Source organism: Heptranchias perlo, chromosome 6 (genome assembly GCF_035084215.1).
Source record: "Heptranchias perlo isolate sHepPer1 chromosome 6, sHepPer1.hap1, whole genome shotgun sequence".
Lineage (NCBI taxonomy): Eukaryota > Metazoa > Chordata > Chondrichthyes > Hexanchiformes > Hexanchidae > Heptranchias > Heptranchias perlo.
Window position 1 is genome coordinate 3,667,040 of NC_090330.1, and position 16,262 is coordinate 3,683,301.

General features: G+C 46.7%; 1 protein-coding gene across 1 annotated transcript; it reads left to right on the top strand.

Moving 5' to 3' along the window:
• The first annotated feature begins 2,920 nt into the window (after positions 1-2,920).
• On the top strand, positions 2,921-15,890 carry LOC137322433 (solute carrier organic anion transporter family member 2B1-like). Its single transcript, XM_067985355.1, has 6 exons — positions 2,921-3,133; positions 4,639-4,776; positions 8,019-8,181; positions 9,522-9,752; positions 10,841-10,939; positions 15,534-15,890. The coding sequence occupies exons 1-6, from the start codon at positions 3,038-3,040 to the stop codon at positions 15,554-15,556; spliced, it is 750 nt and encodes a 249-aa protein (XP_067841456.1). The 5' UTR covers positions 2,921-3,037; the 3' UTR covers positions 15,557-15,890.
• The last annotated feature ends 372 nt before the right edge of the window (positions 15,891-16,262 follow it).

Genomic DNA, 16,262 nt, shown 5'->3' on the forward strand with positions numbered 1-16,262 from the left:
CAAGAAGTTTGCAGATGATACAAAAATTGTCCGTGTGGTTGATAGTGAGGTGGAAAGCTGTAGACTGCAGGAAGATATCAATGGACTGGTCAGGTGGGCAGAAAAGTGGCAAATGGAGTTCAATCTGGAGAAGTGTGAGGTAGTGCAATTGGGGAGGGCAAACAAGGCAAGGGAATACACAATAAATGGGAGGATACTGAGAGGTGTAGAGGAAGAGAGGGACCTTGGAGTGCATGTCCACAGATCCCTGAAGGTAGTAGGACAGGTAGATAAGGTGGTTAAAAACGCATATGGGATATTTTTCGTTATTAGCCGAGGCATAGAATATAAGAGCAGGGAGGTTATGCTGGAACTGTATAAAACACTAGTTAGGTCACAACTTGAGTACTGCGCACAGTTCTGGTCACCACATTACAGGAAAGATGTGATTGTACTAGAGAGAGTACAGAGGAGATTTACGAGGATGTTGCCAGGACTGGAGAATTTTAGCCATGAGGAAAGATTGGATAGGCTGGGGTTGTTCTCATTGGAACAGAGGAGGCTGAGGTGTATAAAATTATGAGGGGCGTAGATAGAGTGGATAGGAAGGACCTGCTTCCCTTAGCAGAGGGGTCAGTGACCAGGGGGCATAGATTTAAAGTGATTGATCGAAGGATTAGAGGGGAGCTGAGGAGAAATTTTTTCACCCAGAGGGTGGTGGGAGTCTGGAACTCACTGCCTGAAAGGGTGGTAGAGGCAGAAACCCTCAACTCATTTAAAAAGTACTTGGATGTGCACTTGAAGTGTCATAACCCACAGGGCTACGGACCAAGTGCTGGACAGTGGGATTAATCTGGATAGCTCTTTTTCGGCCGGCACGGACACGATGGGCCGAATCTGTGCCGTAACTTTCTATGATTCTATATGATTCTAGTCGATGCAACCTGTCCTCATAATTTAACCTTTTTAGCCCCGGTATCATCCTGGTCAACCTGCGCTGCACCCACTCCAAGGCCAAAATATCGGCTGCGGTGCCCAGAACTGAACGCAGTGCTGTACACAGTTCCGTGTGACTGGTGAGGCAGAAATCTGACACGAGTGAATGAGGACCTAATTCATTCAGTCGTACAAAGGGATCATTTTTCTGTTCACAGTACAAACAACAGAAAGGATATTTTTTAAAAATATAAATGGTGAAAATGAGCTGCATCAGCTTCCAATGGCATGGGGGATTCAAGTGAATGTTTTTAAGGGATTTTTTTTTTAAAGTGATAACAGATTAACTAAAGACTTTTGACGTGTGCAGGGACCACTTTTATTTTGTTGATAAACAAAGGTGAAAGTCCAAGTCCTGGGCAGCACTAAGGCTGTGAAGAGAAGAGGCTACAAATTACCGTTTACATGGAATCATGTGACGTTCCTCTGGGTGCTATTTTAACAAAAGCGTTAATGCATTTAAAATAAACCGACTTAAAGGAAGCTCCTTCACAAATGGAGTGATTGATACTTGGAGTTGACGTTGGGTAGGGTGGTGACGATCTTGAAACTCTGGAATCATTCACGAGGGAGGCAGACGCTCAGTTCTACGGGTCAGCCACGGCTGATGGGTAGCGCACTTGCCTTCTGAGTTAGAAGGCTGTGCATTCAAGTCTCACTCCAGGAATTTGAGCACATTATCCATGCTGATACTCCCAGTTCAGTACCGAGGGAGTGTTTCGGATGAGATGTTAAACCCAAGGCCCCGTCTGCCCTCTCGGGTGGACGCAAAAGATCCCACGACCACTATTTCAAAGAAGAGCAGGAGAGTTCTCTCCGGTGTCCTGGGGCCAATATTTATCCCTCAACCAACATCACTAAAAAAAACAGATTATCTGGTCATTTATCACGTTGCTGTTTGTGGGATCTTGCTGTGCCTAAATTGGCTGCCGCATTTCGTACATTACAACAGTGACAGCCCTTCAAAAAGTATTTCATTGGCTGTACAGCGCTTTGTAACAACCTGAGGCCGTGAAAGGCGCTATATAAATGCAGGTTCTTTCTTCTCTTTCCATTAACAGTGACCGGGGAGGTGTGAGAGTGTAGATGTTGAGGAAGGGGACTGGAGGGGTCAGTTGTGATGACCTACACGGTTGAACAGCCTACTGACACTCCACTGTCTGGATTCACACATGAAAGGCTGGTCACTCGGGTAGACTGTGCAGGCTAGCTGGTGCCTGTGCGGAGCAATACCAAAGCATAAGTCAGGATTGGAAGGGAAAACCGAAATTGGCCAGTGTGGGATATCTAAATAGGGATGGACAATAAATGCTGGCCTTGCCAGCGACGCCCACATCCATGAACAAATTTTTAAAATGTCACCGTGGCTTGGTAGGAGGTGCGTTGATAAGGTTCAACGCTTGTACAAAAAGTACAATATAACTCGGCTTGTATTTCATTGAATATAGAAGATTAAGGGGTGATCTAATTGAGGTGTTTAAGATGATTAAAGGATTAGACAGGGAGAAACTATTTCCTCTGGTGGGGGGAGTCCAGAACAAGGGGGCATAACCTTAAAATTAGAGCCAGGCTGTTCAGGGGTGATGTCAGGAAGCACTTCTTCACACAAAGGGGAGTGGAAATCAGGAACCCTCTCCCCCCAAAAAGGCTGGGGGGGTCAATTGAAAAATTCAAAACTGAGATTGATGGGTTTTTGTTACACAATGATATTAAGGGTTACAAAACCAAGGCAAGAAAATGGAGTTGAGATACAGATCAGCCATGATCTAATTGAATGGCGGAACAGGCTCGAGGGGCTGAACGGCCTCCTCCTGTTCCCAAGCTATCACAAGTTACTATGTTGGGACTGGATTTGAAATGAGTTGTGTACATGCCATGGTGTCAGGTGCAAATGAAAAGACATTGCAACAAGTTGAGTTTATATGGAGCTTTTTAACATTGGCAAAGCCTCAAAGTGCTTAAGAGCAAATGTGGTCATGGTGCAGCCTCAATAACTTGTTTACTTTCTCTCTCCCTCTCTCTCTCTCCCTCTCTCTTGGAATAGAGTGACCCAACGGTGAAGATGGGGATGACCGCGCCTCCAACTCGTACCTCAAAGTCCAACCGAAGCGAAGAACGTCCCAGAAAGTGCACCACCAACCTGTTTCACAGTGTAAAGGTGGGTGGAGGAGTCAAAGGAGATTGTTGCTTTTCCTTCCTTACTACACCTTCCGCCTTCCGTCAACTTGAGCTCATCCAAAACTCTGCTGCCCCGTATCCTAACTCGCACCAAGTCCCGTTCACCCATCACCCCTGTGCTCCCTGACCTACATTGGCTCCCTTCCCGGCAACGCCTCGATTTTAACATTTCCATCCTAGTGTTCAAACTCCTCCATGGCCTCGCCCCTCCCTATCTCTGTAACCTCCTTCAGCCCCCCCAAGATCTCTGCACTCCTCCAATTCTGGCCTCTTGCGCATCCACGATCTCCTTCGCCCCACAATTGACGGCCGAACCTTCAGCTGCCTCGGCCCTAAGCTCTGGAATTCCCTCCCTGAAACTCTCAGCCTCTCTCTCCTCCTTTAAGATGCTCCTTAAAACCTACCTCTTTGACCAAGCTTTTGGTCACCTGTGCCAATATCTCCTTATGTGGCTTAGTGTCAAATTTTGTCTAATTACGCTCCTGTAAAGCGCCTTGGGACGCTTTACGACGTTAAAGATGCTAATTTAACGCAAGTTGTTGTGATAAGTCACATCTGACCTGTCAGCCCTGTTACTCTGGCCCATGAAGTCTGGGCAACTCAGTTGTGCTTTTGCTCGTATTTCTTATTTTTTTTAATGGTTTGTCCTGTTCAAGTGTTATGGAGTTAGGCGAGCAATTAGCACTGTTGCCTCAATTTGGTGGATAAATCTTAAATCAGAACACCGAGTCTGTTAGTGTCAGGAACTTGAGATACCCGCAGATTGATGGGAAGGTGGATTTCTAGGTCCTGAATTTCCATGGGGATTCGCCCAATGTCCTGCCATTGCCCCAGCGGGAGATCGGTGGAAACCGCGGCAAAATGGCGCACACGGCTGCTTCTTAGCCGCTGTCGCTGTTGCTCGGAGAATTCTGCTGCCCGGGAAACTATGCAGGAATGTCACGGCTTGTATCAATGTGGCCTGTTTGGATTTTTGGTAAAGGCCAGAATGAGTGCAGTGGCCTCACTGTGGGGTGGGGTGGGGTGGGGAGTGGGTGGGTGGGTCGGTAGTGTTGCCAACTCCAGTTGGACGTATTCCTGGAAGTTTCATCCCATGACCTCTCACCTCCAACCAACCCCCTCCCCCAACACACGCCCCCGCCATTGGTCACCCGACACGTCCATCCTCACGGTGCCCCGCCTTCCCACGGCCAATCGGAAAGCAAGCTGACTCTTCATTCCCCGGGTGTTTTGCTCGCAGCAGTGTCCTGGAGTTTAATCTTTAATTCCTGGAGACTCCAGGGCAATCCTGGAGGGTTGGTGACCCTAGGCTGAAGAATGGTCTTTTGGGTCGAGGTACTGGAGAATGGAACATTACTCAAGAAGGGCCTCCAGGGGGAGGAGGGGCGAAAATTGGGGCCGGTGGGGGGTGGTTTGGGAGAAGAGAACAACTTTGGCAACTGGTTTCAACTCACCCTTGGATCTTTATGTTCCTGTCTCCCCCAGTTTTTTGTACTATGCCACGGGCTCTTACAGCTCTCCCAGCTCTTGGTCTCTGGGTACATGAAGAGCATCATTTCGACCATCGAGAAACGATTTGGACTCTCCAGCCAGACTTCGGGGATGCTGTCCTCTCTAAATGAGGTAGGTTACAGAGGACACGTTATGAAACCGCTGGAATACGAATTAAGTCACATCTGTAATCTGCCTCGCTCGCGGGTGACAAAGGACAATAGCCCAGTGCGCAAATTGTCTGCCGCGTTTCCTGCATTACAACAGTGATCATACTTCAAGATAAAAAGTAGTTCATTGAGTGTAAAGCACTTTGGGACGTCCTGAGGTCGAGAAAGGTGCTATATAAATGCAAGTTCTTCCTTTCTTTTGACGCAAAATCTTTAATGGTTTTCAGAAGACGTTTAAAGTTAAACAATTGTCCGAAGCACGCGCTTGAGGTGCTTTTACACAGGAGGAGTTCAGCAGATGCAGGTCTTCCCTCCCACCTCCTTAGCCTCAAGGTGCTTCACAGGAGAGTAAATCAAACAAAATTTGAGACCGAGCCGCATAAGGAGATATTAGGACAGGTGATCAAAAGCTTGGTCAAAGAGGTAGGTTTGAAGGAGAGTCTTAAAGGAGGAGAGAGAGGCGGAGAGGTTTAGGGAGGGAATTCCAGAGCTTAGGGCCTAGGCAGCTGAAGGCACGGCCGCCAATGGTGGAGCGATGAAAATTGGGGATGCGCAAGAGGCCAGAATTGAAGGCACAACACCAAGGCCCAGATTTTAAAGAGGAGGGAGTGAGGGAGGGGAGGGTATGGTGGGCGAGAGACACCCCATCCCCCCATCCCACGAAGCAGGCGGTGAAACCCTGGGAGACCGGGGACACGGAGGCTTGGCCCATCCTCACGGTTTCTGCCAGGCGGGGGGGGAGTTAAAATTGGGGCCCAAGCGTTAAAGGCAGAGGGTGGTGATCGAAGTCCTGAGATAGGAACTAAACAATAAACCATAACGTAAATACGCCTTCAAAAACCCTTGATTATTTAAGGTTCCAGCACCAGTGACTTCAGAGTCCACGAGTACAGCAGGTCCAATTAAAAGTAAATGAACAGGAAATCCCAACTCCGAGAAAGGGTTAAAACAAAACCAATAGAAAATCCCCACTCTGAGCAAAGATTAATAGAGTCCATCAATTCACAGCCAAACAACCTTAATTATCACACATTTAGATCAGGGTGGCATTCTGTGTACTGGCAAGAGCTGCCAAACTAAGTAGGTCAGCATTGAAACAAGGTGCGGCAGGCAGTATCTCACTCTCTTTCTCCTCGAGAAGGTAGAGATTTGTACTGTGTCAGTCATGGGCTCAATGGTAGCACTCTCGCCTCTGAGTCAGAAGATTGTGGGTTCATGGTCCCCCTCCGTGAGACTTGAGCACAAAAATCTAGGCTGGCACTTCGGTGCAGTTCTGAGGGAGTGCTGCACTGTCGGGAGGTGCCATCTTTGGATGAGATGTTAACCTGCCCTCTCAGGTGGCTGTAAAAAGATCCCATGGCACCATTTTGAAGAAGAGCGGGGGGGTTCTCCCCCGGTGTCCTGGGGCCAATATTTATCCTTCAACCAACATCACTAAAAAAAACAGATTATCTGGTCATTATCTGATTGTTGTTTGTGGGATCTTGCTGTGCGCAAATTGGCTGCTGCATTTCCTACATTACAACAGTGACTACACTTCAAAAAAGTACTTCACCTTTGGCTCAGTGTCAAATTTTGTTTGATAATCACTCCTGTGAAGACCCTTTGGGCTATTTTATTACGTTAAAGGCGCTATATAAATGCAGGTTGTTGTTGCTGCTGTTGAATGATACTGGGGCTTAGAGGGTTAATTTAAGGGGGCAGGTTGCATAAACTTGCCTTATATTCCCTTGAGTGTGGAAGGTTGAGGGTGATCTGATCGAGATGCCTAAAATGTTAAACAGCTGAATTGGCCAATTGATTCACTCGTTCCCCCTCCCAAGACAGGTGTATAAAGCTCTGGTTAGTTCGCATCTGGAGACTGTGTTCAGTTCTGGGCCCCGCAACTCAGGAAGGATATATTGACCTTGGAGGGGGTGCTGCAGATTTACCAGAATGATACCGGGGCTAAAAGGGTTAAATTACGAGGACAGGTTGCATAGACTAGGCTTGTATTCCCTTGAATGTAGAAGATTAAGGGGTGATCTAATCGAGGTGTTTAAGATGATTAAAGGATTTGATAGGGTCGATAGAGAGAAACTATTTCCTCTGGTGGGGGGAGTCCAGAACAAGGGGGCAGAACCTTAAAATTAGAGCCAGGCTGTTCAGGGGTGATGTCAGGAAGCACTTCTTCACACAAAGGGGAGTGGGAATCTGGAATTCTCTCTCCCAAAAAGCTGTTGAGGCTGGGGGTCAATTGAAAATTTCAAAACGGAGATTTTTGTTGGGTAAGGGGATTAAGGGTTACCGAACCAAGGCGGGTAAAAAGGGTTAAGATACTGATCAGACCAAGATCTAATTGAATAGCTGGATGGGCTCGAGGGGCTGAATGGCCTATTTCTGTTCCTATGGCTGACGCTAAACCACCCTGCCAGGTATGGTCAGCTAACTCAGAACAGGCCAGGAATGAAACCTGGAACCTTTTGGCCTGTATTGTCCAGTGCTACACTGGGACCTGCCTTGGCATACCAGGTCGTCAGTGGAGCTGAGTACCAGTTGCTTAACACTGCTAACACTGTAAACAGATGATAAAAGTTAAGTGGATTAACCATACACATAGTCAGTGTGATCTCCTGGACTGGTTCCAGTTACCTGAGGGGGTCGGAGAGAAATTTTCCACATTTTTTTCCCCCCTTATTGGCCCTGGGTCTGTCTTCTGGTTTGTTGCCTCTCCCAGGAGATTACATGGCTGCTGGGAGACTTTGGGAGTGTCCAGTCAGGGTATTTCAGGCACCATGAGTGTGGGACAGGCTTGACCACGGAATCAGAGAATCTTACAGCACAGGGAGAAGCCATTCGGCCCATCGTGCCTGTGCCGGCTCTTCCAATTAGTCCCACTCCCCCTGCCCTTTATAGAATCATAGAATGGTTACAGCATGGAAGGAGGCCATTCCGCCCATCGAGTCCGTGCCAGCTCTTCACGAGCAATCTCGCTCGTCCAATAGCCCTGCAAACTCTCTCCCCTTCTAAGTATTTATCCAATTCCCTTTTGAAAGCTATTATTGAATCTGCTTCCACCGCCCTTTCAGGCAGCGCATTCCAGATCATCATAAGTCGATGGACCAGTTGGTCTTTTCCCGCCCGTTGTTTTTGGTTGGCTCGTATGATACTCATGCTTCACACAGATGCCCTATAGAGATGCTTCTGCTAATGCTGTCATTTCAGATTGGGAGCACCGTGTTTATAGTGTTTGTCAGTTACTTTGGCAGTCGAGTTCATCGACCTCGTTTAATTGGATGTGGAGGTATCGTGGTGAGTGTTGCTGCGTTCTTGATGGCAATTCCTCACTTCGTTATGGAGCTTTACGAGTACGATCACATCACGACAAGTGAGTATTTCCTCCCTTGAAACCTTTATTAGGGAGGAGCCAGTGGGAGATGGTCGCTGGGCACTTTTTCCTGCAAAAATAAAACAAAGGACTCACTGGACATCGAGTGACAACGAAAGGACAGCACAGAAACAGGCCATTCGGCCCAACTGGTCCATGCTGGTGTTTATGCTCCACACGAGCCTCCTTCCTTCCTACTTCATCTCACCCAATCAGCATATCCTTCTATTCCTTTCTCCCTCATGTGCTTATCTAGCTTCTCCTTAAATGTATCTATACTATTCACCTCAACTACTCCTTGTGGGAGCGAGTTCCACATTCTCACCACTCTCTGGGTAAAGAAGTTTCTCCTGAATTCCCTATTGGATTTATTAGCGACTATTTTATACTTATGACCTCGAGTTTTGGACTCCCCCACAAGTGGAAACATCTCAACACCTACTCTATCAAACCCTTTCATAATCTTTAAGTAGATCCAATCAGTTCTGGTATCATCCTTGTGAATCTATTTTGCACCCTCTCCAGTGCCTCTATATTGTTTCTATAACACGAACAGAAATAGATTGAAGTAGACCATCAGATGCGAGTTTTAAGGGTAGGGTATTTGAGTTCGGGTTAGCTGGCCACCCTTGAATTTTACCCTCGTTGTGGGTGAAAAATTGTGGGCAACGCACCTGCGATTTGCCAGTGGGTGTGTTCAGTGGACAAAGCAAGGACGTCATTGTGAAACTTTTATAAAACACTGCTTAGGCCTCGGTTGGAGGATTGTGTCCAATTCTGGGAACCGCACTTTAGGAAGGATGTCAAGGCCTTGCAGAGGCAGTGGAGATTTATCAGAATGGTACCAGAGATGAGAGACTTCGGTTACATGGAGAGACTGGAGAAGCTGGGGTTGGAGCAGAGACGGTTAAGGGAGATTTAATCGAGGTGTTCAAAATTATAAAGGGTTTTGAATGTTTCCAAAGGCAGGAGGGTCGGTAACCAAGGACACAGATTTAAGATAATTGGCAAAAGAACCAGAGGGGAGATGAGGAGAAGTTTTTTTACGCAGCGAGTTGTTATGATCTGGAATGCACTGGCTGAAAGGGCGATGGAAGCAGATTCAATAGTAACTTTCAAAAGTCAATTGGATATAAACTTGAACAGGAAAGATTTGCAGGGCTACAGGGAAAGAGCAGGGGGAGTGGGACTAATTGGACAGCTCTTTAAAGAGCCGGCATAGGCACGATGGGCCGAATGGCCTCTCTCGTGCTGTGAGTCTAAGTGTTCGCCAGCAGCACAAACTCAAAATTTTACCATTACATATTTTAGTTCAATAAAGCTGGATTATTTTCTTGCAGATAACAACATGAATGTTGACAATACCTCGGACATCTGCCAAATGACAAGTTCAGCACAGGATCTAAACAGTGAGAGCTGCAGCGCGGACAACACCAACAGCGATCACAAAATGCTTTCCTTGCTGGTAGTTGGACAGCTCCTGCTGGGAATTGGCGGTGTCCCCATTCAGCCTTTCGGGATCTCCTATGTTGATGATTTTGCCAGTGACAGGAACTCGCCCTTGTATCTTGGTACGTAAAGAAAGCAATCATTCCTCCCATGTTCTCATTGGGTTGAGGATGAAGATATTTGGGCCCAGAGTTCTCCATTCTGTGAAGAAAGGAAGATTTGTGTTTATAGAAAGTCTTTCACCACCTCAGGACGTCCCAAAGCGCTTTACAGCCAATTAAGTACTTTTGAAGTGTAGTCACTGTTGTAATGTAGGAAACGCGGCGGCCAATTTATGCACAGCAAGATCCCACAAACAGCAATGAGGTAATAATCAGATCATCTGCTTTTGATGCAGGTTGAGGGATAAATATTGGCCAGGACACCGGGGAGAACTCCCCTGCTCTTCTTCAAGATAATGCCACGGGATCTTTTACATCCACCTGAGAGGGCAGACGGAGCCTCAGTTTAACGTCTCATCCGAAAGATGGTACCTCCGACAGTGCAGCACTCCCTCAGTACTGCACTAGGAGTGTCAGCCTGGATTATGGACTCCAGTCTCTGGAGTGGGGCTAGAACCCACGACCTTCTGACTCAGAGGCGGGGGTGTTGCCCACTGAGCCACGGCTGACACTGAGCCTCGATCTAAGGCTGAAAGAGTTTGAGAGACATTGGGATAAATCAAGGCAGCAAAGAAGCAGACGCCAATGTTATAAGCTGGATAGCCCGGTGGTGAAGGATAGAACCCTCGAGCCTGGTCTTCAGTTGCTTCCAAGCCTTTATTCACAGAGATCCACATTACCCACAACCACACCCCAGATCAGCTCTCTTGTACATGGATACAAGAGAGTTCCCAATTGATACCCACCATTGAATACAATTAACACGAATTGATATAAATCACATGGATAAAATTAACAACCAAGTTTAGGGTTTTAAAATCTCTCTTCTACAGTCTTTAGAATCCAAGCTTAACACCAGCCAGTCGTCACTTCCTGACTTATCTCGCTTTCTCTCTTACTCTTTTCAGCCTTTGGGGGTTGTGTGCTGTCTAGACCCTAGCCCTTCACCATGATTTATCAATATTTAAAGAAACAAAACTCATCTGTTTGTCTCTTTTGGTGAAAGACGGCCGGTTTCACCCCCTGACTGTTGTGTTTTTCTTCTGTAGGGATTTTGTTTGCGGTTAGCGTTCTCGGCCCAGGGTTTGGTTTCATGTTGGGGTCCGCTGTTCTCCGCTTCTATGTTGACGTCGATAAACTATCATCGGGTAAGTGTTTCAGTCGGAAGCTGCCGCCCCCCCGCATACCGTGGGCAATGATGCAAAAACGGGCGACATCGAATTGGCCGCCCATTGACTTCAACGCAAAGGAAAATCGGGGTGGTGTTTACTGGGTGGCAAATTCAACATCGCCCGATTTACACCATCAACCGAAGTTAAAATTACCCCCAGTGTATTGTCAAGGGAGTAGCAATCTAGGAACAGGAGGAGGCCATTCAGCCCCTCGAGCCTGTTTCGTCATTCAATTAGATCATGGCTGATCTGTATCTTAACTCCATCTACCCGCCTCAGTTCCGTAACCATTAATGCCCTCGCCTATCAAAAATCTATCAATCTCAGTATTGAAATTTTCAATTGACCCCCAGCCTCAAAAGCTTTTTTGAGGGAGAGAATTCCAGATTCCCACTCCCCTTTGTGTGAAGAAGTGCTTCCTGACATCACCCCTGAACGGCCTGGCTCTAATTTTAAGGTTATGCCCCCTTGTTCCGGACTCCCCCCACCAGAGGAAATAGTTTCTCTCTATCGCACCTGAAACTATCAACTCCTTTAATCATCTTAAACACCTCAATTAGATCGCCCCTCAATGCTCTAAACTCGAGGGAGCACGAGCCTTGTCAATGCAACCTGTCCTAATAATTTAACCCTTTTAGCCCCGGGTATTTGAAGGGAATTTTTGAGCCCACCAACGATGAATGGGACACTTTCCCATTGCAGTGTCAGTGTCCAGCACCCTCATGACAGAGTGCATTGTAGGTTTATGGGACCTTTCCTTCAACTGAGGCAGGTACGGGGATCCAGGAGGGAGCACTGCAGGAGCCTCAGCCTCTGCACTTGTCCAATAGATACGAGGTTCTTGCAGCCCTTGTGGACGAGTGCAGGGACTGCAGGGAGGATGAGCAAACTGGCCACAGCACCGTGGTTCAGGGGGCCATTCAAGTGGGGGGAGTAAAAAGGAATGTGGTTGTAGTAGGCGACAGTATAGTTAGAGGGATAGACACTGTTCTCTGCAGCCAAGAGCGAGAGTCCCAAAGGCTGTGTTGCCTACCCGGTGTCAGGGTTAAGGACATCTCCTCAGGGCTGGAGAGAAACTTGGAGTGGGAGTGTGAGGATCCAGTTGTCGTGGTCCACGTAGGTACCAACAACATAGGCAGGACTGAGGAAGAGGTTCTGCTGAGGGAGTTTGAGCAGCTAGGGACTAAATTAAAAAGCAGAACCACAAAAGTAATAATTTCCAGATTATTACCTGAGCCACGAGCAAATTGGCACAGGGTAAATCAGATCAGAGAGATGAATGCGTGGCTCAAAGATTGGTGTGGGAGAAGTGGGTTTTGATTCATGGGGCACTGGCACCAGTACCGGGGAAAGAGGGAGCTGTTCCGTTGGGACGGGCTTCACCTGAACCATGCTGGGACCAGTGTTCTGGCAAACCGAATAACTAGGGCGGTAGAGAAGGCTTTAATTTAAATAGAGGTGGGGGAGGGCTCAGGTGGGGCGAAGTTTCGATTGATAAAGAGAAAAGACAAGGAAGTAATACAGGAAAGTGATGGGGGTAATGATAAACAGAGTGTGTCAGGAAGGGACAGAGCGTACAAACGTAAGAGTGCACTAGCAACTGGGGCCGGGGTAGGAAAGAATGGTAAAAAGACAAAATTAAAGGTTCTTTATCTGAATGCTCGCAGCATTCGTAATAAGATAGATGAATTAACGGCACAAATGGAAACAAATGGGTTTGATCTCGTGGCCATTACAGAGACGAGGTGACCAAGCTCGGGAGCTAAATATTCAGGGTTATTTAACATTTCGGAAGGATAGGAAAAAAGGTAAAGGTGGTGGGGTAGCTCTGTTAATAAAGGATGAAATTGGTATAATAGTGAGAAATGATCTTGGCTCAGAAGATCAAGGTGTCGAATCAATTTGGGTGGAGGTAAGAAATAGCAAGGGAAAGAAATCACTGGTGGGAGTAGTATAGAGGCCCCCTAACAGTAGCTACACTGTTGGGCAAAATATATATCAGGAAATAAGGGGGGCTTGTAAAAAAGGTAATGCAATAATCATGGGCGATTTTAACTTTCACATAGATTGGACAAATCAAATTGGCAAAAATAGCCCTGAGGAGGAGTTCATAGAGTGTATTAGGGACTGTTTCTTAGACCAATACGTCAGGGAACCAACCAGGGAACAGGCCATTTTGGATCTGGTAATGGGTAACGAAACAGGATTAATTAATGATCTCAAAGTAAAGGACGCCTTGGGAAGCAGTGATCATAACATGATAGAATTTCACATCCAGTTTGAAAGCGAGGATCTTGGGTCTGAAATGACTGTATTAAACTTAAATAAGGGCAATTATAAAGGAATGAGGGTGGAATTTGCTAAAGTGGACTGGGTAAACAGATTAGATGGGATGATGGTGGATAAGCAGTGGCAAACATTTAAAAAGATATTTTATGACTCACAACAAAAATATATCCCTGTGAGGAGGAAAGACTCCACAAAAAGGGTGAACCGATCATGGCTAACTAAGGAAGTCAAGGATGGTATCAGGTTAAAAGAAAAAGCATACAACATGGCAAAGATTACTGGTAAGCCCGAAGATTGGGAAAACTTTAAAAACCAGCAAAGGATGACTAAAAGAATAATAAAGAGGGAGAAAATAAATTATGAGAGTAAACTAGCAAGAAATATAAAAACTGACAGTAAAAGCTTCTACAAGTATATAAAAAGGAAGAGAGTAGCTAAAGTAAACATTGGTCCCTTAGAGGATGAGACTGGGGAAATCATAATGGAAAACAAGGAAATGGCAGAGGAATTGAACAGATATTTTGTACCTGTCTTCACAGTAGAAGACACTAATAATATACCAATAATAGTAGAAAATCAAGGGGCAAAAGGGAGGGAGGAACTAAAAACATTCACTATGACTAGAGAAAAAGTACTAGATAAACTAATGGGTCAAAAGGCTGACAAGGCCCCATGGACCTGACGGCTTGCATCTGAGGGTCTTAAAGGAAGTGGTTACAGAGATAGTGGATGCATTGGTTGTAATCTTCCAGATTTCACTAGTTCCTCTTTAATTAACAGTTAGACCATAAGACCATAAGAGATAGGAGCAGGAGTAGGCCATTCGGCCCCTCGAGCCTGCTCTGCCATTTAATGAGATCATGATTTTTACCTCAACTCCACTTTCCCGCCTTTTCCCCATATCCTTTGACTCCCACAGATCTGTGATGCCTTGTGCACCACAATACAAACACTCCCCACCCACCCAGAGCCATGGAATCTCCTCGGAGAGGCAAAAAGACAGAGATAAATCCAGGCCAATTAGGGGGAAAAATCTGGAAAATTCCTCTGCGGCCCCTTTTTTTAGGCGATCGAGACTAGTCCAGGCGATCACATTGGCCCTGATTTATATCGCAGGATACCCACCTCTTGTACCAGGTGATCTCCGCCCCAGCCAGAATCCAGTCCAGCTCTCACTTGAAGGAATTCGGTGAATCAGTGTTCACCACTCAAGCATCCACTTGTTGGGTTGTGCTTGAGAGACAAGCTTGGAGCTGGTGCCTCTGTGCCAGGACTGAGCATTCTAGCTGCAGAGTCTTTCGCTTATAGACTTGTTCAAGGAAACGATGCTCAGAGACAAGACCTGCGATGATGTGAAGGCTGCAGGAGACCTTGAGTTACAGTTGCTGAGTTCAGTGGCAGGGTGGTCATCCCTCAATCTCCACCCCCCCCAAACCTCCTGGCTGGGTGGGGCCTTCAAAAATGCTGGAGAAAGCTGCGTCCAGCCGCTCTGGGCTGCTGAGATCAAAGGTGAAAATCAGATCAGCCATGATCTCATTAAATGGTGGAGCAGGCTCGAGGGGCTGAATGGCCTACTCCTGCTCCTATCTCTTAAGATCTGAAAGTCTTGCTAAAATCCATGTAGACTACATCAAATGCACTATCTTCATCGATCCCCCTTGTTACCTCCTCAAAAAATTCAATCAAGTTAGTCAGACACGACCTCCCCTTAGCAAATCCATGCTGATTGGCCTTGATTAGTCCGTGCCTTTCTAAATGACGATTTATCCTGTCCCTCATATTGATTCCAATAATTTGCCCACCACCGAGGTTAGACTGACTGCCCTGTAATTACTCAGTCTATGCCTTGCTCCCTTTTTGAACAATGGTACAACGTTAGCAGTCCTCCAATCCCCCGGCACCAAGCCTGTAGCCAGCGAGGATTGGAAAATGATGGTCAGAGCCTCCACTATTTCCTCCCTTGCTTCTTTTAATAGCTTGAGATACATTTCATCCGGCCCTGGTGATTTATCTACTTTCAAAGATGCTAATCCCCTTAATACTTCCTCTCTCACTAAGTTTATTCCATCCAATATTTCACACTACTCCTTAACTACAATCTCTGCATCGTCCCTCTCTTTTGTGAAGACAGACGCAAAGTATTCATTAAGAACCATCCCCACATCTTCCGCCTCCACACATAGGTTACCTTTTTGGTCTCTAATAGGCCCGACTCTTTCCTTAGTTATCCTCTTGCTCTTTATGTATTTACAAAACATCTTTGGGTTTTCCTTGATTTTAGTTGCCAATACCTCTCCCACCTAGAAGGACAAGAGCAGCAGGCACATGGGAACAACACCACCTGCACGATCCCCTCCGAGTCACACACCATCCCGACTTGGAAATATATCGCCGTTCCTTCATCGTCGCTGGGTCAAAATCCTGGAACTCCCTTCCTAACAGCACTGTGGGAGAACCTTCACCACACGGACTGCAGCGGTTCAAGAAGGCGGCTCACCACCACCTTCTCAAGGGCAATTAGGGATGGGCAATAAATGCCGGCCTCGCCAGCGACGCCCACATCCCATGAACGACTAAAAAAATATATATATTTTTTCATGCACTCTCTTTGCTTTCCTAATTTCCTTTTTAATTTCACCCCTGCACTTTTTATACTCCTCTAGGCTTTATGTGCATTTAAAAAAACTAAATATAAATGAAAAACATGACATTCTGTCAGACACCATTGTGCATACCCTTGGTGATTACAAAACCTTTGACTTCCCCCTCCTACTGCTTCTACGTGGTGGATTCCCTGTGGCTGCAGCCCAGGTAGTGACAGGTTGCTCAGATTCATGCCCTGACTGCTTAGATGTTTTCAGCCTATGACCTCTCTGTTTTGGAGCCCATGAAGGCCCCGCCAATGACTGCTCCACCTGCACCTGTGCAATGGCAGACTCGGCCATCTGGAGAAGAGGCAGCATTGTGAGTACCGGGTGAGTGGGGGGGCAACGCGTGAGACCGTGGGGGC

Excerpts from the sequence above, each read along its gene's own strand:
- LOC137322433 (XM_067985355.1), top strand. The coding sequence starts at position 3,038 with ATGGGGATGACCGCGCCTCCAACTCGTACCTCAAAGTCCAACCGAAGC. Across the intron at positions 4,777-8,018 it reads TGCTGTCCTCTCTAAATGAG|ATTGGGAGCACCGTGTTTAT; the intron begins GTAGGTTACAGA and ends CTGTCATTTCAG. Across the intron at positions 9,753-10,840 it reads GAACTCGCCCTTGTATCTTG|GGATTTTGTTTGCGGTTAGC; the intron begins GTACGTAAAGAA and ends TTTCTTCTGTAG.